This window comes from Stenella coeruleoalba, assembly GCF_951394435.1.
Source record: "Stenella coeruleoalba genome assembly, chromosome: 2".
Lineage (NCBI taxonomy): Eukaryota > Metazoa > Chordata > Mammalia > Artiodactyla > Delphinidae > Stenella > Stenella coeruleoalba.
The window spans coordinates 61,782,433-61,808,128 of NC_137147.1; the positions used below are offsets into that span (position 1 = coordinate 61,782,433).

Here is a 25,696-nt window from a genome sequence, read left to right on the forward strand (position 1 = left end):
TGTGAACTTAGAGTCATAGCAGGCTATGCAGATAGAAATATCGGGTAAGCTTTTCAAAATGTAGGACTTACACTTGAGATAGTTGGGAGAGACAGTGTAGAGGTGAGAACATAGAATTGGTAAGAACACTGAGACTTTCAGAGGCCTAAGGTCTGAAACTAACTTCAGGGGCAGGAAGTGTGATAAATGTAAACAGGATTGGCATGGATGTGTTGGGTTGTCGTATCTGTAACAAAACTAGTGCTTTAAAAGAATAGTTCCAAATATATTAAACAATCTATATTTGATTAGAAGGATCACTTCTGGATTAGTATCGGAAATGACATACACAAATTAATACTAAGCAACAAGCACAAAACACTGACAATGGTTTAAACATTCAGATTGACTCTGTCCTTAAGGCCTATGAATATGTATGGTACATATTCAGACCCAAAGGCAAAGATTTCATACCCACCCTTCCATAACAGATGAATGTGCCATCTCTAGGAGCTGCGCTTCTCGCTCAGAATGGAGCCAGCTCTAGGATTGTCCTTGCGCGTGAGAGGAGATGAACACACACCCTGCAGACGACATAGCACATTATTCACCGCTCTTACCTTTCTCTTGCTGGGAGTACATGCATGGCAATTGCATAGTTTTACGTATCTATTCCTCAGAAGTCTACGGAAAAGACTAGATATGTAGCTTCTAAAGTTAGAAAGTAAGGGAAGATTGAGCCTATTAAATTTCCTAAGGATTGAACTTTTGTTAGAAATTGAATTTATGAAAAGTTTTTAACTGAAATGTGTCTAATCCAGGTTCACATGTAGATGAATTCTAAACACAGTTGGATAGAGATTATCTTGGGTAACCTTGAAGCACAGCATATGAAAAGAGAAACATTAACAGAGAAAAGATATAAATTGTATTTTGTTCCTAAAAAAAACCTAGATTATGTAAAGTTCTTTTCATTTATGAAACAGACATAAAATTCAAAAAAAAGTTAATGTATGTAAAGCACGAATTACAACAAAGTTAGTATTTGTTGCACGTTTTAAGATCTTTACCCATCACATTCAACATGGAAAAATTTGAATGTGGTAATGTTTTAAAAATTTTAAGGGCATTGCTTAACATACCATTTAAAAGATACAATTTTATGAGTATTTCCAGAGAATTACTTACTGATTTTAAATTATGATCCTTGAAAACAGTAAGTGTAATGTTCTTCACAGGTATATTTCCACAGCACTTTGTTCATTTTATAGCACTTATGACTTATATGTTTACACATCTATTTTTCACACTATGTTTTCAGCCTCTGAAGGGCAGGAACTGTGTCTTGTTCATCTTTGAACACAGAGTGTAGTAGGCATGGAATAAATGTGCGAATGAATGGATAGGACCTGGCTGATAGTTAATTACTGGACTTTTAAAGTATGTTAACTTTGTTCGAAAGCACTGACTAGGTGGAATCTTAACTCTAGTCTGTAATGGTTAAGTCCCGGTTCTAAAGGGAAGCGTGGGAAGAAGGAGCCCTGAAGGCCACGTGAGCTTCATGCATGCAGGCCGTTTACACGTGAAGGTCATGGTGGGCCTGTAGCGTGAGGTGAACAAGTGGGTCTGGCTGGAAAATTAAATTGCAAACACATTTTGGAGGGCCTTGAAGGTCACATTAACCTGTTTGTAATTCCAGTGTCATTGGGGCACAGTTAAGTCTTTGCGAAAGAAACCTAGAATGGGTTTCTGTCTGGTGACATTGTGAAGTTGTGAGTTGGAGAGAGTTCGGAGTCAAAGAAAGTAGTTTAGGAAACATGTCATTGTCCATACCAGGGAGAAATGAAGGTCTAATCAGGGCAGTGGGACTAGAAGGGAAGAAACATTTAAGGCACTCCATCTGTAACCCTTAGCAATTGGTTACCCTTTAAAACTGATTAGAAGTAAGGAAGGGGGTTGGTCATGAAAAAGGCCTCCTTACCACTGAGTTTTCTTAGAGCATGGGTTTTCTGAACCTCATGTATGTGTTTAATCACCTTCTCTTTGGGACACAGGCATTATAAATGTAGCTATAAATTACCTGCTAACTTAAAATAGTGGGAGAGTAGAGACAATTTTTAATTATCTCTGTCCAGCTGTTTAGTGTGTTGTGCTCTCAAATATTTTCTCTCAGGTACCAAGACTTGTTAAAATTTCTGCCTTTTACATTGAGATTTCCTTGTACCCAAACAGAATAAATGTTAAAGCTGGTCCAGTGTATCCACAACAGATATGTTTCTAAGTGTTCAGCGTGTTGAAATATTCTGCTCAGACCTAAAATAAGCCCCCAAAGGCCGCACTGTACTGTTTTTAAGTCATTGAACCACTGATGTCCTTGTTGTGATACTTTTCACTTTGGTTTCATGATATATTAATAATCTGATTGCTCAATGACATGGAAACTGTCCATATTTTACAGATTAAGCTGTTAGGAAAACAAGGGGAAGTATATTTTCATCAGGGTGTAAAAAACCACCTTGTGGGAAGGTAGGCGACTGAGTAGTGACCAAATTAATCATTAAGCCCTTACCTGCCCATAGGCCCCACCACAGGTATCCAGCTCAGTTTGGCACAGGAAGGAGCATGTTTATATAGGCACTTTCTTCCCCATATTTAATAATTCCAACACTTAACTGATTTCCCACTTATTATAAACTACTGATAAGAGGCATACCTCAGTATTCTTTGAAAATAGCTTTTGACACAAAGGAAAATCAGGATTTTTACTTTCTCTTGTAAATCACAGTGGTCACAAATGTTCAAGAGAAAATTTTGCCACCTATGTTGACAGTTTCTTTGTCAGATGTACTAATACACTAATTTGCCATTCAAGAGCTTGTGGTTCTGTGAAACTAAGAACAAAGTCTAGAAATAATTCATTAGGTCAGGGTTTAAAAAACACACAGCAGTGTGTTGGTGAGAATGTTATCAGCTTCAAGTAATAGAAGTTTATACTCAAACTGGTTCTAACAGTATGGAAATAATCTTATAAAATGTGAAGCTCAGCAGAATGCAGTCTTCAGGGTAAATTGATTTACTGGGCTAAATCATGATTGTCAAAGAACTGAGCTCTTTCCCCTCTCAGCTCTGTTTGGTGTTGGCTCTTTCCCCAGGCAGATGGCAAGATAGCTACAGTGCTTTCTGGTGTCCTAACCAGATAACAGCAGTGTCCAGAAGAACTGCCTCCTTTGAGGGCTTTCTCTTAGAAGTGAGGAAGTTTCTTCCAGAAGTTCTCCCCTTAATCCCCAGCTGACTCTCCTTAATTATTGGCCAGAATTGGGCCCATGCCCATTTTGGTCACTGACAAGACCAGTGGGGTGGAATCAGTATTCCTCTGAGTCACATAGAGGAACAGTAGACAGCTGCTCACTTAGACAACCACAGTGTCCCTTATAGTCAATCAAGGGTGTGTGTGTATGTGTGTGTTTTCACCCCTTTGCCTGGTATTCTAAATTCTGTTTCCCTCTGTCTATTGCTGCTTCACTTGTTCAATATCCTGGGATAGAAATGTTAAAGAAAGGAAACTAAGTAGGAAATCCACAGAGCACCTCTTTCCACAATCACTCAGCCTCATTAGAAGCTGGGAATTAATGGGTAAGTGTGTGTAGTCAGGGACAAGCATGTTGCTGTGATGTTACTATTGTATACTTTTAATACCATCTCTGGAGGGTAACTTCCAAAGTAGAAAAAGGCAGATATTAGTTACAGATAGTGCTAGGTGACTTTGTGGGCTTTATTTCTGCCAGGGTTCTCCTTATTTTGTTCACTATTCTATAATGGAAAATTGTTTAGATTTTCTAAGCATTGATTACTTATTATTTTTTTACTTTTAATCTAGCACTTTTCTGGAAAAAGAAGAAAAGTTCAACCACCTCAAGTAAGTTACTACATTTTTATTTTGTTTCTGAAATAGTTTGATTGGTTTTATACCTTTCTTATTAATAAAAGTTTCTACTGTGGTTGTGGACTTGTTTGTGGATTTAAGGACTGAAAAAAAAAAGAGCAACATAAATTAATGTGTTGAATTAGAGAAATAATTTTAAGCGTGTGGAATGACTCAGATGGGCCAAATAAGTATTAAAATCTATCCAGATGTTAATTGTAGAAGAAAATATCAGTTACAAAATGCTGAAAAATAATAAATGCTCAAGTAATTTAAATCTCATCCCTTCCCTTCTGCCCCATTTTTTGATTGGGATGTTTGTTTTTTGCTGTTGAGTTGTGAGAGCTGTTTATGTATTTTGAATATTAATCCCTTATCAGTCATATCATTTGCAAATATTTTCTCCCATTCAGTAGGTCTTTTCATTTAGTTGATGGTTTCCTTTTCTGTGCAAAAGCTTTTAAGTTTAATAGAGCCTTATTTGTTTATTTTTGCTTTTATTTCCTTTGTTTTAGGAGACAGATCCAAAAAATTATTGCTGTGATTTATATCAGAATGTTCCACCTATGTTTTCCTCTAAAAGTTGTATGGTTTCCAGTCTTACATTTAGGTCTTTAATACATTTGGAGTTTATTTTTGTATATGGTGTTAGAGAATGTCCTAATTTCATTCTTTTACATGTATCTGTCCAATTTTCCCAGCACTACTTATCAAAGAGGCTGTCTTTTCTCCATTGTATAATCTTGCCTCCTTTGTTGTAGATTAATTGACCATAGGTGTGTGGGTTTATTTCTGGGCTTTCTATTCTGTTCCACTGATCTATGTGTCTGTTTTTTGCGCCAGTACTATACTGTTTTGATTACTGTAGCTTTGTAGTACAGTCTGAAGTCATAGAGCCTGATTTCTCCAGCTTTGTTGTTTGGCTGTTCAGTCTTTTGTGGTTTCATACAAATTTTAAGATTATTCATTTTAGTTCTGTGAAAAATGCCATTGGTATTTTGATAGGGATTGCATTGAATCTGTAGATTGCCTTGTAATATGGTCTTTTAGCAATATTAATTCTTTCAATCCATGAACACGGTATATCTTTCCATCTATGTTGTTTTCAGTTCCTTTCATCAGTGTCTTATAGTTTTCTTAAGTACAAGTCTTTTACCTCCTTAGGTAGGTTTATTCCTAGGTATTTTCTTCTTTTTGATGGAATTGTTTCCTTAATTTCTTTCTAATAATTCATTGTTAATATGTAGAATTCAACAGATTTATATATATTAGTTTTGTATCCTGCAACTTTACCAAATTCATTGATTAGCTCTACTAGTTTTTTGGTGGCACCCATAGGATTTTCTGTGTATAGTGTCATGTCATCTGCAAACAGTGACAATTTTACTTCTTCCTTTCCACTTTGGATTCCTTTTCTTTCTTTCTTTTTTCTTTTTTCTTTTTTTTTTTGCTGTGACTAGGAGTTACAATACTATGTTGAATAAAAGTGGTGAGAGTGGACATCCTTTTATCTTAGAGGAAATGCTTTCAGCTTTTCACCATTGAGTATGATGTTAGTTGCAGGCTTGTCATATATGACCTTCATTATGTTGAGGTATGTTCCCTTTATGCCCACTTTCTGGAGAGTTTTTATCATAAATGTTGAATTTTGTCAAAAGGTTTTTCTGCATCTATTGAGATGTTCATATGGTTTTTATTCAGTTTGTTAATGTGTATCACATTGATTTGCAGATATTGACAAATGCTTGCGTCTCTAGGATAAATCCCACTTGATCATGGTATATGATCCTTTTAATATATTGTTGAATTTGGTTTGCCAGTATTTTGTTCAGGATTTTTGTATCTGTGTTCATCAGTGATATTCGCCTGTAATTTTCTTTTTTTGTAGTATCTTTGTCTGGTTTTGGTATCAGGGTGATGATGGCCTTGTAGAATGAGTTTGGAAGTTCTGCAGTTATTTGGAGTAGTTTAAGAAGGATAGGTGTTAATTCTCTAAATGTTTAGTAAAATTCACCTCTGAGGCCATCTTGTCCTGGATTTTTGTTGTTGGGGATTTTTAAAATTACTGATTCAATTTCATTACTGGTAATTGGTCTGTTGATATTGGTACTATTTCTTCTGGGTTCAGTATTGGGAAATTGTACATTTCTAGGAATTTGTCCATTTTGGCATATAGTTTTTCATAGTAGTCTCTTATGATTCTTTGTATTTCTGTGGCGTTGGCTGTAACTTCTCCTTTTCCATTTCTGATTTTATTGATTGGGCCCTCTTTTCTCTTGATGAGTCTAGCTAAAGGTTTACCTATTTTATTGATTTTTTTGGTTTGTTTCTATTTTATTTATTTCTACTCTGATCTTTATGATTTATTTCCTTCTACTAACTTTGAGTTTTGTTTGTTCTTTTTCTAGTTGCTATAGATGTAAGGTTTAGGTTGTTTATTTGAGGTTTTTGTTTCCTGAGATAACCTTGTATTGCTGTAGATTTCCCTCTTAGAACTGATTTTGCTGTATTCCACAGATTTTGGAATGTTGTATTTTCGTTATCATTTGTCGGCAGGTATTTTTTTTTATTTCCTCTTTGATTTCTTCAGTGATCCATTGGTTATTTAGTAGCATATTGTTTTTTTAGTAGGCTCCATGTGTTTGTGTCTTTTGCAGGTGATTTTTTTGTTTGGTTGTTGATTTCTAGTCTCATAGTGTTGTGGTTGGAAAAGATACTTGATATGATTTCAATTTTCTTAAATTTACCAAGGCTTGTTTTGTAGCTTAGCTGTGATCTATCCTGGAGTCTGTTCATGTGCACTTAAAAAGAATGTGTGTTCTGCTGCTTTCAGAAGGAATGTTCTCTGTATATGAATAAGTTCTTCTGGTCCAATGTGTCATTTAAGGCCAGTGATTCCTTATTGATTTTCTATCTGGGTGATCTGTCTGTTGATATAAGTGGGGTGTTAAAGTCCCCTACTATTATCGTGTTACTGTCAATTTCTCCTTTTATGTCTGTTAATATTTGCTTTATGTATTTAGGTGCTCCTATGCTGGGGTGCATATGTATTTACAATTGTTAAATCTTTTTCTTGGATCGATCCCTTGATCATTATGTAATGTCCTTCTTTGTCTCTTGGAACAGTCTTTATTTTAAAGTCTATTTTGTATGATATAAATATTGCTACTCCAGCTTTCTTTTGATTTCCATGTGCATGGACTACCTTTTCCCATCCTTTCAATTTCAGTCTGTGTGAGTCTTTAGATATGAAGTGAGTCTCTTGTAGGCAGCATATATAGAGGTCTTGCTTTTTATCCATTTAGCCATTGTCATTTGATTGTGGCATTTAGTCCATTTATATTTAAAGTAATTATTGATATGTACTTGTTGACATTTTGTTAATTGTTTTGGGGTTGTTTTTTGTAGGTAATTTTTGTTTGCTTTTTTTTTTCTTGTGACTTGATGACTGTCTTTAGTGTTATATTTGGATTTGTCTTTCTTCTCTGTGTATATATCTATTACAGATTTTTGGTTTGTGGTTACCATGAGGTTTTTATATAGCAGACTATATATATATATATATATATACACACACACACACACACATATATACATGATTGTTTTAAGTTGTTGATCTCTTATTTCAAATGCATTTTAACAACCCTGCCTTTGTCCTCTCTTTCCCTCATGATTACTGTTTTTGATGTCATATTGTTACATCTGATTTTTTTGTGTATCCCTTAATTGTTTATTGTGGATGTTAGACGATTTTACTACTTTTGTCTTTTAACCTTCTTACTGTCTTTGTGCATGGATGATTTACTACCTTTACTGTATGTTTCCCTTTATTGATGAGCCTTTTCCTTTTGTAATTTTCACATTTCTATTTGTGGCCTTTTGTTTTTGCTTCTAGACACTCCTTTAACATTTCTTGTAAAGCTTATTTGGTGCTGCTGAACTCTTAGCTTTTGCTTGTCTGTAAAGCTTTTGATCTCTCCATCAAATCTGAACAAGAGCGTTGCTGCATAGAGTATTCTTGGTTGTAGGTTTTCCCCTTTTATCTCTTTAAATATATCATGCAACTCCTTTCTGATCTACAGACTTTCTGCTGAAAAATCACTTGAAAGCCATAAGGGAATTCCCTTTTATGTAACTTGTTGCTTTTTCCTTGCTACTTTTAACTTTAATTTTTGCCATTTTAATTACAGTGTGTTTTGGTGTGTTCCTCTTTGGGTTAATCCTGAGTGGCATTCTCTGTGCTTCCTAGACTTGGATGTCTGTTTCCTTTCCCAGATTAGGGAAGTTTTCAGCTATTATGTCTTCAAATATGTTCTCGGCCCTTTTCTCTCTTTTCTTCTAGGACCCCTATAATGCAAACATTAGTGTGCTCAGTGTTGTCCCAGAGGTCTCCTGAGCTGTCCTCATTTCTTTTCATTCATTTTTCTTTTGTTTCTTCACCATCAATGATTTCCACTACTCTGTATTCCAGCTCACTTGATCCATTCCTCTCTTTCATTTAGTCTACTGTTGATTCCTTCTAGTGTATTTTTCATTTCAGATATTGTATTCTTCATCTCTGTTTGGTTGTTCTTTATGTTTTCTAACTCTTTGTTAATAACTTCTAACTTCTCTCTCTGTGCATCCATTCTTCTCCTGAGCTCTTTGGTCATATTTACAATCACTACCTGAACTCTTTCTCAGGTAGATTTCCTGTCTCCACTTCACTTAGTTCTTCTCGTGTTTTATCTTGTTCTTTTGTCTGGAACATGTTCCTTTGTTGTCTCATTTTGCCTGAGTTGCTGTTTTTACTTTTATGTATCTGGTGGTTGGTTATGTTTCCCAACAATGGAGAATTGGCCTTTTGTTACCTGAGCTATGTGCTCTAGGGGTTCCCCCTATGAGGGCTGCATGGGTCCTTCTGTTGCGGCTGGCTATGTGGGTGGACTAGTAGGCTTGGTTGGCCCCTAGTCTGGTTGGCTGCCAGGCCCTGCCTTGTGTGGAGGCTGCCAACCACAGGTTGGTGGGACTGGGTCACACGGTGGCTGACTGCAGAACCCCAGGTAACCCTGGAGCTAATTTTGCCCCACTGGTGGCTGGAGTCAAGTTCCAGGACACTCCAGGGCTGTTGCCTGCACATGGTGGGTGAATCCAGGTCCTGCAGCTAGTGCTGACCTACTGGCAGGCAGAGCCAGGTCCTGGAGTCTTAATTCTATGGCCAAGGCGACCCAGAGCTAGTGTTGCATCACTGGTGGGTGGGGCCAGTTCCTGACACAGTTGAGTGTGGCATCCAGGACATCCTGAAGCTTGTGTTGGCCTGCTACTGGGCAGGGCCAAGCTGGTCCCAGTTTAAAGTGTGGCCTACTGGTAGGCAGTCTGGGTATGCAGGCTGTGGAGCTGTGGTTTTCTTGTGGTTGGTGTCTGTCCCTTGGTGGGTGAGACTGGTTCAGAGGTTAAAGCGGGCTTCCAGGGCAGGGCCGGGGCCCAGGGGTTTCTGGGACTGGTGCCTGCCCACTTGTGGGTGGAGCTGGGTCCTGGATCCTCTGGTTGCCAGGGCTGTGTCCAGAGGTAGCCATTGGCTGAGGAGGTCTTAAGGCAGCCTGTCTGCTGGTGAGTGGGGCTGTGTCCCGGCCCATTTAGTTGCTTTGGCCTGAGGCATCCCAGCACTGGTGCCTACAGGCTGCTGAGCTAGAACGGGGCTGGGTCCTGCGGCTAATAATCTAGAGGGAGGATTCCACAATACCACTTGCTAGCACCAGTGTTGTCCACATGTTAGAACAGGCTTCTAAAAATGGCTGGCCCACCAGCCAGTGGCTGTGTAACCAGGGTGAGCTACAACTAATTTCTGTCTCTCTGGATGACTCTGCAAGATCAGAAGGTTGGTCTGACCCAGGCTCCTGTCAAATTTCTGATTCTGCTCTGGATCCTAGAGTGTGTGAAATTTTGTATGTGCCCTTTAAGAGTGAAGTCTTTATTTCCCCAACCCTGTGGGATTCCCAAAAGCCATCCCTGCTGGGCTTCAAAGCCAAATGCTCTGGGCTGGTCTTCTCTCTGCAGTATATGTTGGTTGTCTTATAATTTGTTGATGATTTCCTTTGCTATGCAAAAGCTTTTAAGTTTGATTAGGTCTTGTTTATTTTTACTATTACTTCTTTTGCTTTGAGAGACTGATCTAAGAAATTGCTGTGATTTATGGCTGAAAAATGTTTTGCCTGTGTTTTTCTTCCAGGAGTTTTATTGGTGTCATGTCCTATATTTACGGCTTTAAACTATTTTCGGTTTACTTTTCTATATGGTGTGGGGGAGTGACTTGATATACATATAGCTGTGCAGCTTTCCCGCACCACATGCTGAAGAGACTGTCTTTTTTCTTTTTCTTTTTTTTTAACATCTTTATTGGAGTATAAGTGCTTTACAATGGTGTGTTAGTTTCTGCTTTATAACAAAGTGAATCAGCTATACACATACATATATCCCCATATCTCCTCCCTCTTGCGTCTCCCTCCCACCCTCCCTATCCCACCTCTCTGGTCACAAAGCACTGAGCTGATGATCTCCCTATGCTATGTGACTGCTTCCCACTAGCTATCTATTTTACATTTGGTAGTGTATATAAGTCCATGCCACTCTCTAACTTCGTATCAGCTTAACCTTCCGCACCGTGTGTCCTCTAGTTCATTCTCTACATCTGCATCTTTATTCCTGTCCTGCCCCTAGGATCTTCATCATGATTTTTTTTCCCTTTAGATTCCGTATATATGTGTTAGCATACGGTATTTGTTTTTGTCTGACTTACTTCACTTTGTATGACAGACTAGGTCCATCCACCTCACTACAAATAACTCAATTTCATTTCTTTTTATGGCTGAGTAATATTCCATTGTATATATGTGCCACATCTTTATCCATTCATCTGTCGATGAACACTTAGGTTGCTTCCATGTCCTGGCTATTGTAAATAGAGCTCCCATAAACATTGTGGTACATGACCCCTTTTGAATTATGGTTTTCTCAGGGTATATGCCCAGTAGGGGGATTGCTGGGTAGTTCTATTTTTAGTTTTCTAAGGAACCTCCATACTGTTCTCCATAGTAGCTGTATCAGTTTACCTTCCCACCAACAGTGCAAGAGTGTTCACTTTTCTCCACACCCTCTCCAGCATTTATTGTTTGTAGATTTTTTGATGCTGGCCATTCTGACTGGTGTGAGGTGATACCTTATTGTTGTTTTCATTTGCATTTCCTTAATGATTAATGATGTTGAGCATTCTTTCATGTGTTTGTTGACTATCTGTATATCTTCTTTGGAGAAATGTCTGTTTAGGTCTTCTGCCCATTTTTGGATTGGGTTGTTTGTTCTTTTGATATTGAGCTGCATGAGCTGCTTGTAAATTTTGGGGATTAATCCTTTGTCAGTTGCTTCATTTGCAAATATTTTCTCCCATTCTGAGAGTTGTCTTTTCCTCTTGTTTATGGTTTCCTCTCCTGTGCAAAAGCTTTAAGTTTCATTAGGTGCCATTTGTTTATTTTTGTTTTTATTTCCATTTCTCTAGGAGGTGGGTCAAAAAGGATCTTGCTGTGATTTATGTCATAGAGTGTTCTGCCTATGTTTTCCTCTAAGAGTTTTATAGTGTCTGACCTTAGATTTAGGTCTTTAATCCATTTTGAGCTTATTTTTGTGTATGGTGTTAGGGAGTGATCTAATCTCATACTTTTACATGTACCTGTCCAGTTTTCCCAGCACCACTTATTGAAGAGGCTGTCCTTTCTCCACTGTACATTCCTGCCTCCTTTATCAAAGATAAGGTGACCATATGTGCGGGGGTTTATCTCTGGGCTTTCTATCCTGTTCCATTGATCTATCTTTCTGTTTTTGTGCCAGTACCATACTCTCTTGATTACTGTAGCTTTGTAGTATAGTCTGAAGTCAGGGAGCCTGATTCCTCCAGCTCCATTTTTCGTTCTCAAGATTGCTATGGCTATTCAGGGTCTTCTGTGTTTCCATACAAATTGTGAAATTTTTTGTTCTAGTTCTGTGAAAAATGCCAGTGGTAGTTTGGTAGGGATTGCATTGAATCTGTAGATTGCTTTGGGTAGTAGAGTCATTTTCACAATGTTGATTCTTCCAATCCAAGAACATGGTATATCTCTCCATATCTCTCCATCTATTTGTATCATCTTTAATTTCTTTCATCAGTGTCTTATAATTTTCTGCATACAGGTCTTTTGTCTCCTTCGGTAGGTTTATTCCTAGATATTTTATTCTTTTTGTTGCAGTGGTAAATGGGAGTGTTTCTTGATTTCACTTTCAGATTTTTCATCATTAGTGTATAGGAATGCAAGAGATTTCTGTGCATTAATATTGTATCCTGCAACTTTACCAAATTCATTGATTAGCTCTAGTAGTTTTCTGGTAGCATCTTTAGGACTCTCTATGTATAGTATCATGTCATCTGCAAATAGTGACAGCTTTACTTCTTCTTTTTCGATTTGGATTCCTTTTATTTCCTTTTCTTCTCTGATTGCTGTGGCTAAAACTTCCAAAACTATATTGAATAAGAGTGGTGAGAGTGGGCAACCTTGTCTTGTTCGTGATCTTAGTGGAAATGTTTTCAGTTTTTCACCATTGAGGATGATGTTGGCTGTGGGTTTGTCATATATGGCCTTTATTATGTTGAGGAAAGTTCCCTCTATGCCTACTTTCTGCAGGGTTTTTCTCATAAATGGGTGTTGAATTTTGTCAAAAGCTTTCTCTGCATCTATTGAGATGATCATATGGTTTTTATCCTTCAATTTGTTAATATGGTTTATCACATTGATTGATTTGCATACATTGAAGAATCCTTGCATTCCTGGAATAAACCCCACTTGATCATGGTGTATGATCCTTTTAATGTGCTGTTGGAATCTGTTTGCTAGTATTTTGTTGAGGATTTTTGCACCTGTGTTCATCAGTGATATTGGCCTGTAGTTTTCTTTCTTTGTGACATTCTTATCTGGTTTTGGTATCAAGGTGATGGTGGCCTTGTAGAATGAATTTGGGAGTGTTCCTCCCTCTGCTATATTTTGGAAGAGTTTGAGAAGGATAGGTGTTCACTCTTCTCTAAATGTTTGATAGAATTCGCCTGTGAATCCATCTGGTTCTGGGCTTTTGTTTGTTGGAAGATTTTTAATCACAGTTTCAACTTCAGTGGTTGTGATTGGTCTGTTCATATATTCTATTTCTTCCTGATTGAGCCTTGGCAGGTTGTGAACTTCTAAGAATTTGTCCATTTCTTCCAGGTTGTCCATTTTATTGGCATATAGTTGCTTGTAGTAATCTCTGATGATCTTTTGTATTTCTGCAGTGTCATTTGTTACTTCTCCTTTTTCATTTCTAATTCTATTGATTTGAGTCTTCTCCCTTTTTTTCTTGATGAGCCTGGCTAATGGTTTATCAATTTTGTTTATATTCTCAAAGAACCAGCTTTTAGTTTTATTGATCTTTGCTATCATTTCCTTCATTTCTTTTTCATTTATTTGTGATCTGATCTCAATGATTTCTTTCCTTCTGCTAATTTGGGGGTTTTTTGTTCTTCTTTCTCTAGTTGCTCTAGGTGTAAGGTTAGGTTGTTTGAGTTGTTTCTTGTTTCTTGAGGTAGGATTGTATTGCTATAAACTTCCCTCTTAGAACTGCTTTTGCTGCATCCCATAGGTTTTGGGTTGTCGTGTTTTCATTGTCATTTGTTTCTGGGTGTTTTTTGATTTTGTCTTTGATTTCTTCAGTGATTTCTTGGTTATTTAGTAGTGTATTGTTTAGCCTCCATGTGTTTGTATTTTTTACAGAATTCTTTCTGTAATTTATATCTATTCTTATAGCATGGTGGTCAGGTATGATACTTGATATGATTTCAAATTTCTTAAATTTACCAAGGCTTGATTTGTGACCCAAGATATGATCTATCCTGGAGAATGTTCCATGAGCACTTGAGAAGAAAGTGTATTCTGTTGTTTTTGGGTGGAATGTCCTAGAAATATCAATTAAGTCCATCTTGTTTAATGTATCATTTAAAGCTTGTGTTTCCTTATTTATTTTCATTTTGGATGATCTGTCCATTGGTAAAAATTGGGTGTTAAAGTTCCCTACTATTATTTTGTTACCATCGATTTCCCCTTTTTGGCTGTTAGCATTTGTCTTATGTATTGAGGTGCTCCTATGTTGGGTGCATAAATATGTACAATTTTTATATTTTCTTCTTGGATCGATCCCTTGATCATTATGTAGTGTCCTTCTTTGTCTCTTGTAATAGTCTTTATTTTAAAGTCTATTTTGTCTGATATGAGAATTGCTACTCCAGCTCTGTTTGTTTTCCATTTGCATGGAATATCTTTTTCCATCCCCTCACTTTCAGTCTGTATGTGTCCCTAGGTCTGAAGTGGGTCTCTTGTAGACAGCATATGTACGGGTCTTGTTTTTTTATCCATTTACCCAGTGTATGTCTTTTGGCTGGAGTATTTAATCCATTTACATTTAAGGTTATTATCAATATGTATGTTCCTATGACCATTTTCTTAATTGCTTTGAGTTTATTATTGTAGGTCTTTTCCTTCTCTTTTGTTTCCTGCCTAGAGAAGTTCCTTTAGCATTTGTTGTAGAGATGGGTTGGTGGTGCTGAATTCTCTTAACTTTTGCTTGTCTGTAAAGCCTTCGATTTCCCCTTCAAATCTGAATGAGATCCTTGCTGGGTAGAGTAATCTTGGTTGTAGGTTTTTCCCTTTCATCACTTTAAATGTGTCCTGCCACACCCTTTTGGCTTGCAGAGTTTCTCCTGAAAGATCAGTTGTTAACCTTATGGGGATCCCCTTGTATGTTATTTGTTGTTTTTTTCATTGCTGCTTTTAATATTTTTCCTTTGTAGTTAATTTTTGATAGTTTGATTAATATGTGTCTTGGCATCTTTCTCCTTGGATTTATCCTGTATGAGACTCTGCGCTTCCTGGACTTGACTGGCTATTTTCCTTTCCCATATTAGGGAAGTTTTCAACTATAATCTCTTCAAATATTTTCTCAGTGTCTTTTTCTCTTTTTCTTCTGGGACCCCTATAATTCGAGTGTTGGTGTGTTTAATGTTGTCCCAGAGGTCTCTGAGACTGTCCTCAATTCTTTTCATTCTTTTTTCTTTATTCTGCTCTGCACTAGTTATTTCCACTCTTTTATCTTCCAGGTCACTTAACTGTTTTGCCTCAGTTAACCTGCTATTGATTCCTTCTAGAGAATTTTAAATTTCATTTATTCTGCTGTTCATCATTGTTTGCTCTTTAGTTCTTCTAGTTCCTTGTTAAACGTTTCTTGTATTTTCTCCATTCTATTTCCAAGATTTTGAATCATCTTTGCTATCATTATGCTGAATTCTTTTTCAGGTAGATTTCCTCATCGTTTGTTTGGTTTGGTGGGTTTTTACCTTGCTCCTTCATCTGCTCTGCGTTTCTCTGTCTTCTCATTTTGCTCAATTTACTGTGTTTGGGGTCTCCTTTTCACAGGCTGCAGGTTTGTAGTTTCCGTTGTTTTTGGTCTCTGCCCCCCTTCAGTAAGTTTGGTTCAGTGGGTTGTGTAAGCTTCCTGGTGGAGGGGACTGGTGCCTGTGTTCTGTTGGATGAGGCTGGATCTTGTCTTTCTGATGGGCAGAAGTACATCTGGTGATGTGTTTTGGGGTGTCTGTGAACTTATTATGATTTTAGGCAGCCTCTCTGCTAATGGGTGGTGTTGTTTTCCTGTCTTGCTAGTTGTTTGGCATGGGTTGTCCAGCACTGGAGCTTGCTAGTCGTTGAGTGGAGCTGGGTCTTAGTGTTGAGATGGAGATCTCTGGGAGAGCTCTCGCTGATTTATATTATGTGGGACCAGGGTGTCTCTGATGGACCAATGTCTTGAACTCGGCTCTCCCACCTTAGAGGCACAGGCCTGACACCTGCTCAGAGCACCAAGACTGTGTCAGCCTCATGGCTGCTAGTTTTGGAGGGTCTCCTGCATGGGTGGGGGGCAGTTGTTGCTCACCACAGGGACACGGACACTGGCAGCGGAAGTACTGGGAAGTAGTCCTTGGCTTTAGCCTTCCTGGAGTCTGTCATTCTCCCCACCAAAAAAAACCTGTCTTTTTTCCATTGTGTATTCTTACCTCCCTGGTCTGTAGATCAATTGCCCATAGGTGCATTGGTTTATTTCTGAGTTCTCTGTTCTGTTCCATTGATCTATTTGTCTGTTTTTTTGCCAATACAGAGCTGTGTTGGTTATTGTAGCTTTTTAGTATAGTTTGAAGTCTGGAAGTATTATACCTCCAGCTTTGTTCTTTTCCTTCAGGAGAGCTTTGGCAATTCTGGATCTTTTGTGTTTCCATGTAACTTTTAGGTTTATGTGTTAGGTCTGTGAAAAGTGTCATAGGTATTTTGATGGAGATTGCATTAAGTCTGTAGATTGCTTGGGAAGTATGGCCATTTTATCAGCATATAGGTCTTTCACCTCCTTGGTTAAGTTATTCCTAGGTTTTTTTTGTTTTGGTTTTTTGTTTTCGACATGGTTTTATATGGGCCTTTAAAAATTTTTTTCTGATATTTCATTATTAGTGTAAAGACATGCAATAGATTTCTTTATATTAATCTCATATCCTGCTACCTTACTGAATTCATTATCAGTTCTAATAGATTTTGTGTGGAGACTTCAGGGTTCTCTACGTAGAGTACCATGTCATCTGCAAATAGTGACAGTTCTAATTTTCACTTCCAATCTGGATACCTTTTATTTCTTTTTCTTGTCTGATTGCTGTGGTAGGACTTCTAATAGTATGTTAAATGGAGGTGGTAAGAGTAGGCATCAGTGGCTCGTTCCTGAATTTAGCTGGAAGGCTTTGAGATTTTCACCCTTGAATATTCTGTTGGCTGTGGGTTTGTCATAAATGCCGTTTATTATGGTGAGATATTTTCACTTTGTGAGTTTTTATCATGAATAGATGTTGAATTTTTTCAAATGCTTTTTCTGCATCTATTGAGATGATCATGTGTTGTCTTTCCTTTTGTTAATGTGGTGTATCACATTGATTTGCATATGTTGAACCATCCTTGTGACTGTGGTATGAACCCCACTTGATCATGGTGCATGATCCTTTGAAGGTATTGTTGGATTCGGTTTGCTAATATTTTGTTGAGGCTTTTGCATCTATATTTGTTAGAAATATTGGCCAGTAATTTTCTTATTTTATAGTGTCTTTTTCTGGTTTTGGCATCAGGGTGATGGTGGCCTCATAGAATGAATTTGGGAGAGTTCCCTCCTCTTTGAGAAGGATAGGTATGAGTTCTTCTTTCTATGTTTGGTAGAATTCCCCAGTGAATCCGTTTGGTCCTGGACTTCTGTTTGCAGGGAGTTTTGTGTTTTTTTTTTTAATTCGAGATTCTATTTCACTTTTAGTGATTGGTCTGTTCAAATTATCTGTTTCCTCTTGACTCAGTTTTGGCAGCTGTGTTTCTAGAACCTTGTCCGTTTCTTCTAGTTTGTCCAATTTGTTGGCATATAACTGTTCATAGTATTTGGTATCAGTTGTTATATCTCTTCATTTTGTATTTTGTTTGGGTCCTCTTTTTCTTGGGGAACCTGGCTTGAGGTTTGTCGATTTTGTTCATCTTTTAAAAAAAACCACCTCTTGGTTTTATTGATATTTTGTATTTTTGTTTGACCTCTTTTATTTATTTCCTCTCATCTTGATTATTTCCTGTCTTCTGTTGACTTTGGGTTTTGTTTGTTCTTTTCCTAATTATTTTAGCTGGTAGGTTAGGTTGTTTAGGATTTTTCTTTCTTGAGGAAGGCCTATATCCCTATGAACTTCCCTCTTAGAACTGCTTTTGTTGCATCCCATAGATCTTGTAAAGTTGTGTTTTTCATTTCTGTTTGTTTGTCTTGGTATTTTTTGATTTCTTCTTTGATTTCATCATTCATCCACTGGTTTTTTAGTGCATGTTTTTTATTCTCCTTTTCCTGTTTTTGTCTCTGTGGTTGATTTCTAGTTTCATACCATTTTCAGTAAAAAAGATACTTGAAATAATTTCTGTCCTCTTAAATTTGTTGTGGCTTGTTTTGTGGCCTTATGGTCTATCCTAGAGAACATTCCATGCGTGCTTGAAAAGAATGTGTATTCTGGGTTTGTTGGATGTAGCATCCTGTAGAAATCAATTAAGTCCAACTGGTATATTGTGTCATTTAGTACCTCTGTTGCCTTACTGATTTCCGGTCTGGATGAGCTGTCCTTTGATGTCAGTGGGCTGTTAAAGTCTCCTAGCATTATAGTCAACTTCTCCTTTTATGTCTGTTAGTATTTGTTTTATATATTTTACTTAACTTTCTTCTAAATTCATAGAGGCAGAAAGTTATCTACTGTGGTCTTCTTGAAGGATTGTTTCCTTGAAGGATTGTTTCTACGTGGGGACATTTCTGTGTAAACTGTATCCAGTGTCTTTGGTGCAAGGGATGGTTTTAGTATGGATGACAGCCATGTCTTTCCTCTGGGTGTGCTGGCCATTATCCCCTTAATAGGGGTTGTGGTTGGTATCTAAAGCCTGTGCAGGGTGTGAGGCAGGGCTTTCTCTCTGCTGTTGCTGTCACTGCCCTGTCAAGGGTGGGGTCTATTTCACAGTTGTTGTAGAAGCCGAGAGGGTTGGGTTAGATCAGGCTTCTTTGCCCTTGAGTGTGTGCCCTGCCCCAAGGAGGTGATTGCTGAAGCAAGTGAGGCCCAGTGCAGTCAGAGAGAACCTATGTACTGCCTGTGTAGGTGTTTGTGGTTCTGCTTAGAAGCAGCCCAAGGCTACGTGTTTTCCTCTACTGTATTCGTCCCGGATCTAGTGCAAAGGTGTGGCATGGAGGAGTGTTGTGACTGCAGGAATTGAGGTGGCTGCACTGCTGCCTGAGATCTGGGCTGCCTCTGTGGCAGTCTTCTCTTAGAATCTAGCACTAAGCTGCAGTGTGGACTGGACATTCCAAGGCACTCTCGCTAGGAGATGAACCACTGTGTTCCTGAGTGCTCTGACAATGGCTGCCCCTGCCCCACCCGGATCATACTCTAGGCACCCTGTTCTGTCTCTGCATCGCTAGACCAAGTCTTTTTCCCAGTGTTCAGTTGGCCCAGACCTCTCAGTCTGTGGTGTGGAGTGAACAGGGCCGGGGGTGTACACCCCTTCAGATTGGGAAGTGTAATGAGGCAGCATCCACCAGTGCAAGGCTCTCTCCACCCTGATTATTGGGAAGCCAGCACACGTACTCCTCCTGGGTAGAGTCTAGGTTTCTCCAGTCCTTCTGTCTGTCCCAGTGGATTTCCCAGCAGGCAAGGGCACTTCTCACCCCTGTGCAGGACCCCAGGACCGGAATTCAGGATTGTGGCCTAACCTGCTTGCTCCCCAATGCCAGGGTCCACCCATGCAAACCTTCTCTTCCTTACATATTCCTCCCAGGGGCACAGGTCCTGACCTGATGTGTTTTATTTTCTGTCGTACCTGGTTTTGTAGAGATCTTCCTTGAAGCTTTGGTTGTACAGTTCTTCTGCCAGGTTCCAGTTAGTTTTCCATGAGAACTGTTCCACATGTAGATGTATGTTTGATGTGTTTGTGTGGGGAGGTGAGCTCCACATCCTCCTCCTCTGCCATCTTGATCCCCCTCTCCTTATTTTTTGATGGTAAAATTTTGAGTATATTTGAGAGTATCCATTTTTTCCAGGAGAGGTAGTTGATTGCAGTTAATCTATCAAAAGAGAATTTCTAGTTATTTTAAGCAGTTAAACTAGTCCTAAATACTTTTTTTTTAACTATTGATTATGAGAATAGTCAGTCAGTTGAAAAAATGTTTTTACAATCCTTTCAAAAAGTATAAAAGTTCCAGGAGAGCTTAGTCATTAGAAAAGCAAAAGTAAGAAATATTTAAGCCTTGTTATTTTATGCCTTTAAATTTATAGTATAGTCAACATTAATATATAGTTCAGTTTTTAAATTCTCATGAGAAAAAGGTATTTACCATGCTTTTGGATTTTTATATATTTATAGTACATTTAGAACTTCATCTGCATTAAGATACTTCAGCAATTTGTTATTGTTTACAGCAGAACTATTCACTGGCTGAACTTGATGAGAAAATTAGTGCCCTCAAGCAAGCTCTGCTCAGAAAATCAAGAGAAGCAGAATCTATGGTGACGCATCACCTTCCATGAAAAACTCCTCTGTTGTCATTTTACTTTTTTAGATATGTGTGTATAACTTACTTACATAGCCATTTAATTAATTGCAGTGTATTAATGTAGACGTCCCTCTGAAAGCAAGGTTTATTTTCATGTGAGTCCACTTTGCAGCAAGCAATCTTCAAATATTCCAGTGTACTTTAAAATAGTTAATGCATTGAAAATAGCAATGTTGGAATTTATTCCCTTCTGTTTTAAAGGAGGTATTTTGGAAATTGAAAAACTTAATTTGAAAGTACATCTTCATGTGTATGTGTGTGTTTACCACAGAAAGGAAGATTTATTTTGAATAGTGTTATTTAAGAAGACTTTATATTTGTAACATTGATACTAACCAGTTTTAGTTTAAACCAGTACTTTGTACATAATAGGCATTCAATAAAAATTTGAAGTGAGTTTTAAATGAATGCATATATTCTTTTCCAAGTGTCAATTTAATCTAAATAGTAGACCATACCTTTTATCCCTTTAGACTGTGTGACCTTAATCTATTTCCTTAGCTGTAAAATGTAGGATAATATATCCTACATTTGTTATGAACAGTAGTTGAAATCATACATGTACAGCTTTTGAAACTGGCCTAAAAGAAGTGCTTAGTAAATGTTAGCTATTATTACTATTGACTAAAACCAAGTGTGTCTTTGGAAAGTAGTTAAGATGTTACAACTTATATAGTTCCTCTCCCTTGAGAGCCTCACCTTTTTGGAGTGCCCCAGTTTTATATTAGGCAGCACATATATTTCCATAGTTGCAAACTAAACATTTAAAAGATGCAGCTACTACTCACACACTTATGATCAATTAATCTATGACATAGGAGGCAAGAATATACAACAGAGAAAACACAGTCTCTTCAACAAGTGGTGCTGGGAAAACTGGACAGCTACATGGAAAAGAATGAAATTAGAACATTCCCTCACACAATATACAAAAGTAAACTCAAAATGGTTAAAAGGCCTAAATATAAGACATGAAACCATAAAACTCTGAGAACATAGGTGAAACAGTCTTTGACATAAATTGTAGCAATATTTTCTTGGATCAGTCTCCCAATACAGAAGAAATAAAAGCGAAAATAAACACATGGGACCTAATTAAACTTGTAAGTTTTGTGTAGCAAAGAAAGCCATCAACAAAAAGACAACATACAGAATGGGAGAAGATACTTGCAAACGATGCGACTGACAAGGGGTTAATATTCAGACTATTTAAACAGCTCATAGAACTCTATCAAAAAAACCCAATCCAATCAAAAAATGGGCAGAAGACTTGAATAGACATTTTTCTGAAGGCAGAGATGGGTAACAGGCACATGAAAAGATACTCAACATCATTTCTCAACTAACTACCAGAGAAATGCAAATCAAAACTACAATGAGGTATCACTTTACACCAGTCAGAATGGCCAGCATCAAAAAATCTACAAACAATAAATGATGGAGAGGGTGTGGAGAAAAGGGAACCCTCATACACTGTTGGTTGGGATGTAAATTGGTGCAGCACTGGGGAGGTTCCTTAAAAAACTAAAAATAGAACTGCCATATGATCCAGTAATTCCTCTCCTGGGTATATATCCAGAGGAAACAAAAACACTAATTTAAAAAGATTCATGCATCCTAATGTTTATAGCAGCACTATTTACAATAGCCAAGAAATGGAACCAACCTAAGTGCCCATCAACAGATGATTGGCTTAAGAAGATGTGGTAGATACACACAGTGGAATATTACCTGGCCATAAAAATGAAATAACTGCCATTTGGAACAACACGGTGGACCTAGAGAATATCATGCTTAGTGAAGTCCAACAGAGAAAGACAAATACTTATGACATCACTTACATGTGGAATCTAAAAATTACAAATGAATGTAATATGCAAAACACAAACAGACAGACCTAGAAAACAAACCTGCCGTCATCAAAGGTGAGGGGGAAGTGAGGAGGGACAAATTAGGGGTATGGCATTAACAGAAACTATGTGTAAAATAGATAAGCAACAAGGATTTACTGTATACCACAGGGAATTATACCCATTATCTTGTAATAATCTATATTGGAATATAATCTGCAAAAATAATCACTTCTGTACACCTGGAACACAATATTATAAATCCACTATACTGCAGTAAAAAAAGTTTTTTTTAAAGCAGGTATAATCAAGGAGCAGATGTTTAGCTCAATAATTGGTTGCAAGAATCAGAAATCTACCTAAAATAGCTTGTAAAGCAGAATTGGTAAAAAGCATCAGAAATCTGGAATTTAATTGCAGGAAGTATAGCTTGACAGTGTGGCATCCAGAAGGTTACCAGTGGTTTGGTTCATCTCTTTCTCTGTGTCTCTAGCTGCCTCTGGCTCTGCTTCTGTCTCTGTCCCCTACCCTCCTTTTTTTCTGCTCTCCCTCTCCCTCTGTGTCTCTTTCCCTCTGTCTTCCTCATTCTTTTTCTCTTACACATAAGCATCTATGCATCTGCTTTATTCTCTCTCTGTGAACTGGTTTCTCTGAAGGCCTCTTCATTTCTGCTTCCTCACATGGGTGACATGTTAGCCCTGTCTCCATCACCTTGGCTTGTTCATGCCTTTGAACTTCCATGGTGCACACTCTGAGCCCAGCTCTATAGAGCCTCGCAACTCCATTGACCCTTGCCTGCTTACCTGTCTTTGTATCTTAGTTCAGGTCCTTCAGAAACTGAATCTCAATGTCATCAGGGGTCTCAGTCAGTTGTGGCCAGGATGATGGGGCAGGACCTCTTCATAGGAATATGCACTGTACACACAGTCTTGTACCATGTTTGTGGAATCCTTGAAAATGGGGTCACCTGGTAAAAAAAAAAAAATGGGACTTTAAAATCATTCCCAAGAACTGCATGTGGACAAGTTGTTTCCACTAATGTCTTACCACTATATTTCTTCTCGGCAGAACAAACTTATCCTTCAAGATAATCTTGCCTAATGTCATCCAGTATTATAGGTACAGCAACAAATGTCTGCCCTTCAGTCTCTATCCAGTGCTTGTAACCACCATCCAGACAGAATGACCTCTGGGTTTATTGGCACATGGTACTACGATCACATCAGCAATACAGTAGGAAAAACCTCAGCAAAAATTATCGATTAGAAAAGGAGGATGACTTAGATAGAGGTGGGGAAGAAACCTAGAAAACAGGATCACATACTGGTCACTAGTCTGCCCCTAAATAAATACCACAAATCTGTTTCTTGGCTGTTAGCAGTAGAATATGTTCCTAAGTCATGTCTGACAGTCCTAGGATCTGGCCATTAGAAGGATTTCCTTTTTCTGTTATCCTTCAGACTTACTCTTCTGAAGGACATTAGAGAGTCCTCCTGTCTACAGCAAGTAATGTCTGGTGCCAGCATCCTTTTCTGCTTGAGTCGGAGCCTCCAGAAGAGGCCGTTGGCGTGAGTTGGTGTAGTTGCTTGTTTAAGACCCGTTCTTCTGGTGATAACTACCCAGTATTTCAGTGGGCTTTCAATCGTTGTCTTTCTTGAGTGCATCACTGACTAAAAGGTGATGCCAAGAATTTCTGGGGTGGACCGGGGAGCGAGTAAGCTTGCTCTCTTAATCACCAGGCCACCTAATGACCATTCCTTCAGGACTTTTTGTTATTCAGCTCTTCTTAGACCCCATTATTCTTAATGGCTCTGTTCTCAAGAGAATAAAGGAGGAAAAGTGACTTGAAAGAGGATTGGATTGTAGGACAGGAAGCACTTCTTCCCTAGTCTGCCCTTAAAAATCCCTCCCCTCCACAGGTTACATTCCAATCTAGGGACGTGTTTTACTAGGGTTTGGAAATTGGGGGCTGGGGGTTCATCCTGTGGAAAAGGGCTGAGCTTCCCCAACTAGTCTAGCTATCCTCCTTTCAACTGCTAGGCTCCTGAGCCCTGAGCTTTTCTAAATTCATGAATAATATCCGGATCTTACCTTCAACAATCTCAGCAGAAAAGAATTCCCTTTATGAAACATAGATATGTAATTTCCTGCTTTTTCCTATTTACTTTTAGCCCGACAACCTGGTACAGAAAACTCGTTGCCACTGACTTTTTAAATTATGTCCAAAGGGAATTAACACATTCCTCCATTTCAACATTTGATTACTTAAATCTGAAGCTGTGGCTTTAGTGACATGTGGCTTGGGCCCAAGAGATTTGGGGCAGTTGTTTAGGTATTTTGCCACCTCTTACCTCTATGCCACCCGTTTTCTATGGAATTGGGAATTCTCTCTCTCACCCCTGCCTTCACCCCATCCCTCTGCCTTAACTCCACAGCTAGTTCTACACAGAGCCTATTACAATCCTATTCCTGGCACTGATTTCCGTTTTAGGGATTTCTTGTTTCCAAGAAACAGAAAACCAATTCTGACTTAAGTAAAGGGGTGTTGTAATAAAGAACGTGAATAATTCAAATTGCAGGAAGTTCAACCAGGATTGGTTACCCTCTTGCCCGCACTGGGGCATGTTGTCTGGATTCTGCATACCTGCTTCACTCTGTCTGTAGCTTGGCTTCTCTGAAAGATGTCTTCTTTCCTGCCTCTTTGCAGTTTGATTTTGCTCGAGACTTTGGGCTCCATGGTGCTGTTAGCTTAGACGTAGCCCTTTGGTTCCGGTGTCCCGTGTTTGTTTCATATGATTCAAAACCTGGAAAAAGAGGAACTCATATTCTCAACTTGGGTCAGCTGTCCACACTTGGGCCAGTTATCTTTGGCTTGAGTGTTAGGATCTAGAAGACAAAAATAGCCACACTTGCCCAGCCCTATGGGGAAAGAAAGCATGGGCTGGGAACTCTGCCCCTGTGATCTCTGCCGCTTTATAAAGTTTTTAGTTCTTTAAGAAGTACCTTTTTGCCTGTTACTTTAACTGAAAACGTTTTATGATTGTTAACCCTAGAGACACCATCTGGGTCCACTGGACAAAATTTTAGTTTTTGTTTTGAGCAACTAACTATAAGGATTGATTTCATGACTTTTACTTTTTCTTAATATTCTCCCAGGGATAAAGAGAAAATCTACTTTTTTTTTTTTTTTTTTTTTTTTTGGTGGTACATGGGCCTCTCACTGTTGGGGCCTCTCCCGTTGCAGAGCACAGGCTCCGGATGCACAGGCTCAGTGGCCATGGCTCACGGGCCTAGCCGCTCCGCGGCATGTGGGATCTTCCCAGACCGGGGCATGAACCCATGTCCCCTGCATCGGCAGGCAGACTCTCAACCACTGCGCCACCAGGGAAGCCCGAGAAAATCTACTTTTTAAAAATATAATAAAATTCATTATATCTTTCAATCCCTATGCATGTCCATTGGACCCTTTTATAACTCTAAGATACATTATGGAATCTCAGTGACTTAATTTTATTCAATTTTTCCTACATCTTTTGAGATATTTCATTAGCTCAGGAATTATTTAATCATTACTAATTAATTATACCCATGTAATTATTTTACAATAAATGATCACTATTACTTCATCCTTAGTTTTCATATCGCATTGCCCCCAGTATTAACATCATCTTTTGAGAAGGTATAAAATTCTGGAAAGACACCAGCTTTTGAGTCTTTCTTTTTTTTT

At 38.3% G+C, this 25,696-nt stretch overlaps 1 protein-coding gene and 1 long non-coding RNA gene across 5 annotated transcripts in view; one reads left to right on the forward strand and one right to left on the reverse strand.

The window, feature by feature from the left end:
• Positions 1-20,628, forward strand: part of MBIP (MAP3K12 binding inhibitory protein 1) — a 35,344-nt gene extending 14,716 nt beyond the window's left edge. Inside the window, exons 8-9 of one of the 3 annotated variants that reach the window (XM_079909360.1) lie at positions 3,857-3,895; positions 19,986-20,628. In XM_079909360.1, the coding sequence (XP_079765486.1) occupies positions 3,857-3,895; positions 19,986-20,093 (147 nt within the window). In that variant the 3' untranslated portion in view covers positions 20,094-20,628. The remainder of the gene's footprint in view (positions 1-3,856; positions 3,896-19,985) is intronic. The other 2 variants (XM_079909359.1, XM_079909358.1) reach the window with 2 other exon arrangements.
• LOC307179774 lies at positions 300-24,758 on the reverse strand. 2 transcript variants are annotated; one of them, XR_013825548.1, is made up of 4 exons: positions 24,614-24,758; positions 22,773-22,936; positions 19,387-19,630; positions 300-563 (listed from the first exon to the last, which is right to left on the reverse strand). It is a non-coding gene; the product is annotated as an uncharacterized lncRNA (long non-coding RNA). The 2 variants fall into 2 exon arrangements; XR_013825549.1 differs by lacking the exon at positions 300-563 and having other exon boundaries at positions 19,021-19,630.
• Positions 24,759-25,696: the final 938 nt, after the last annotated feature.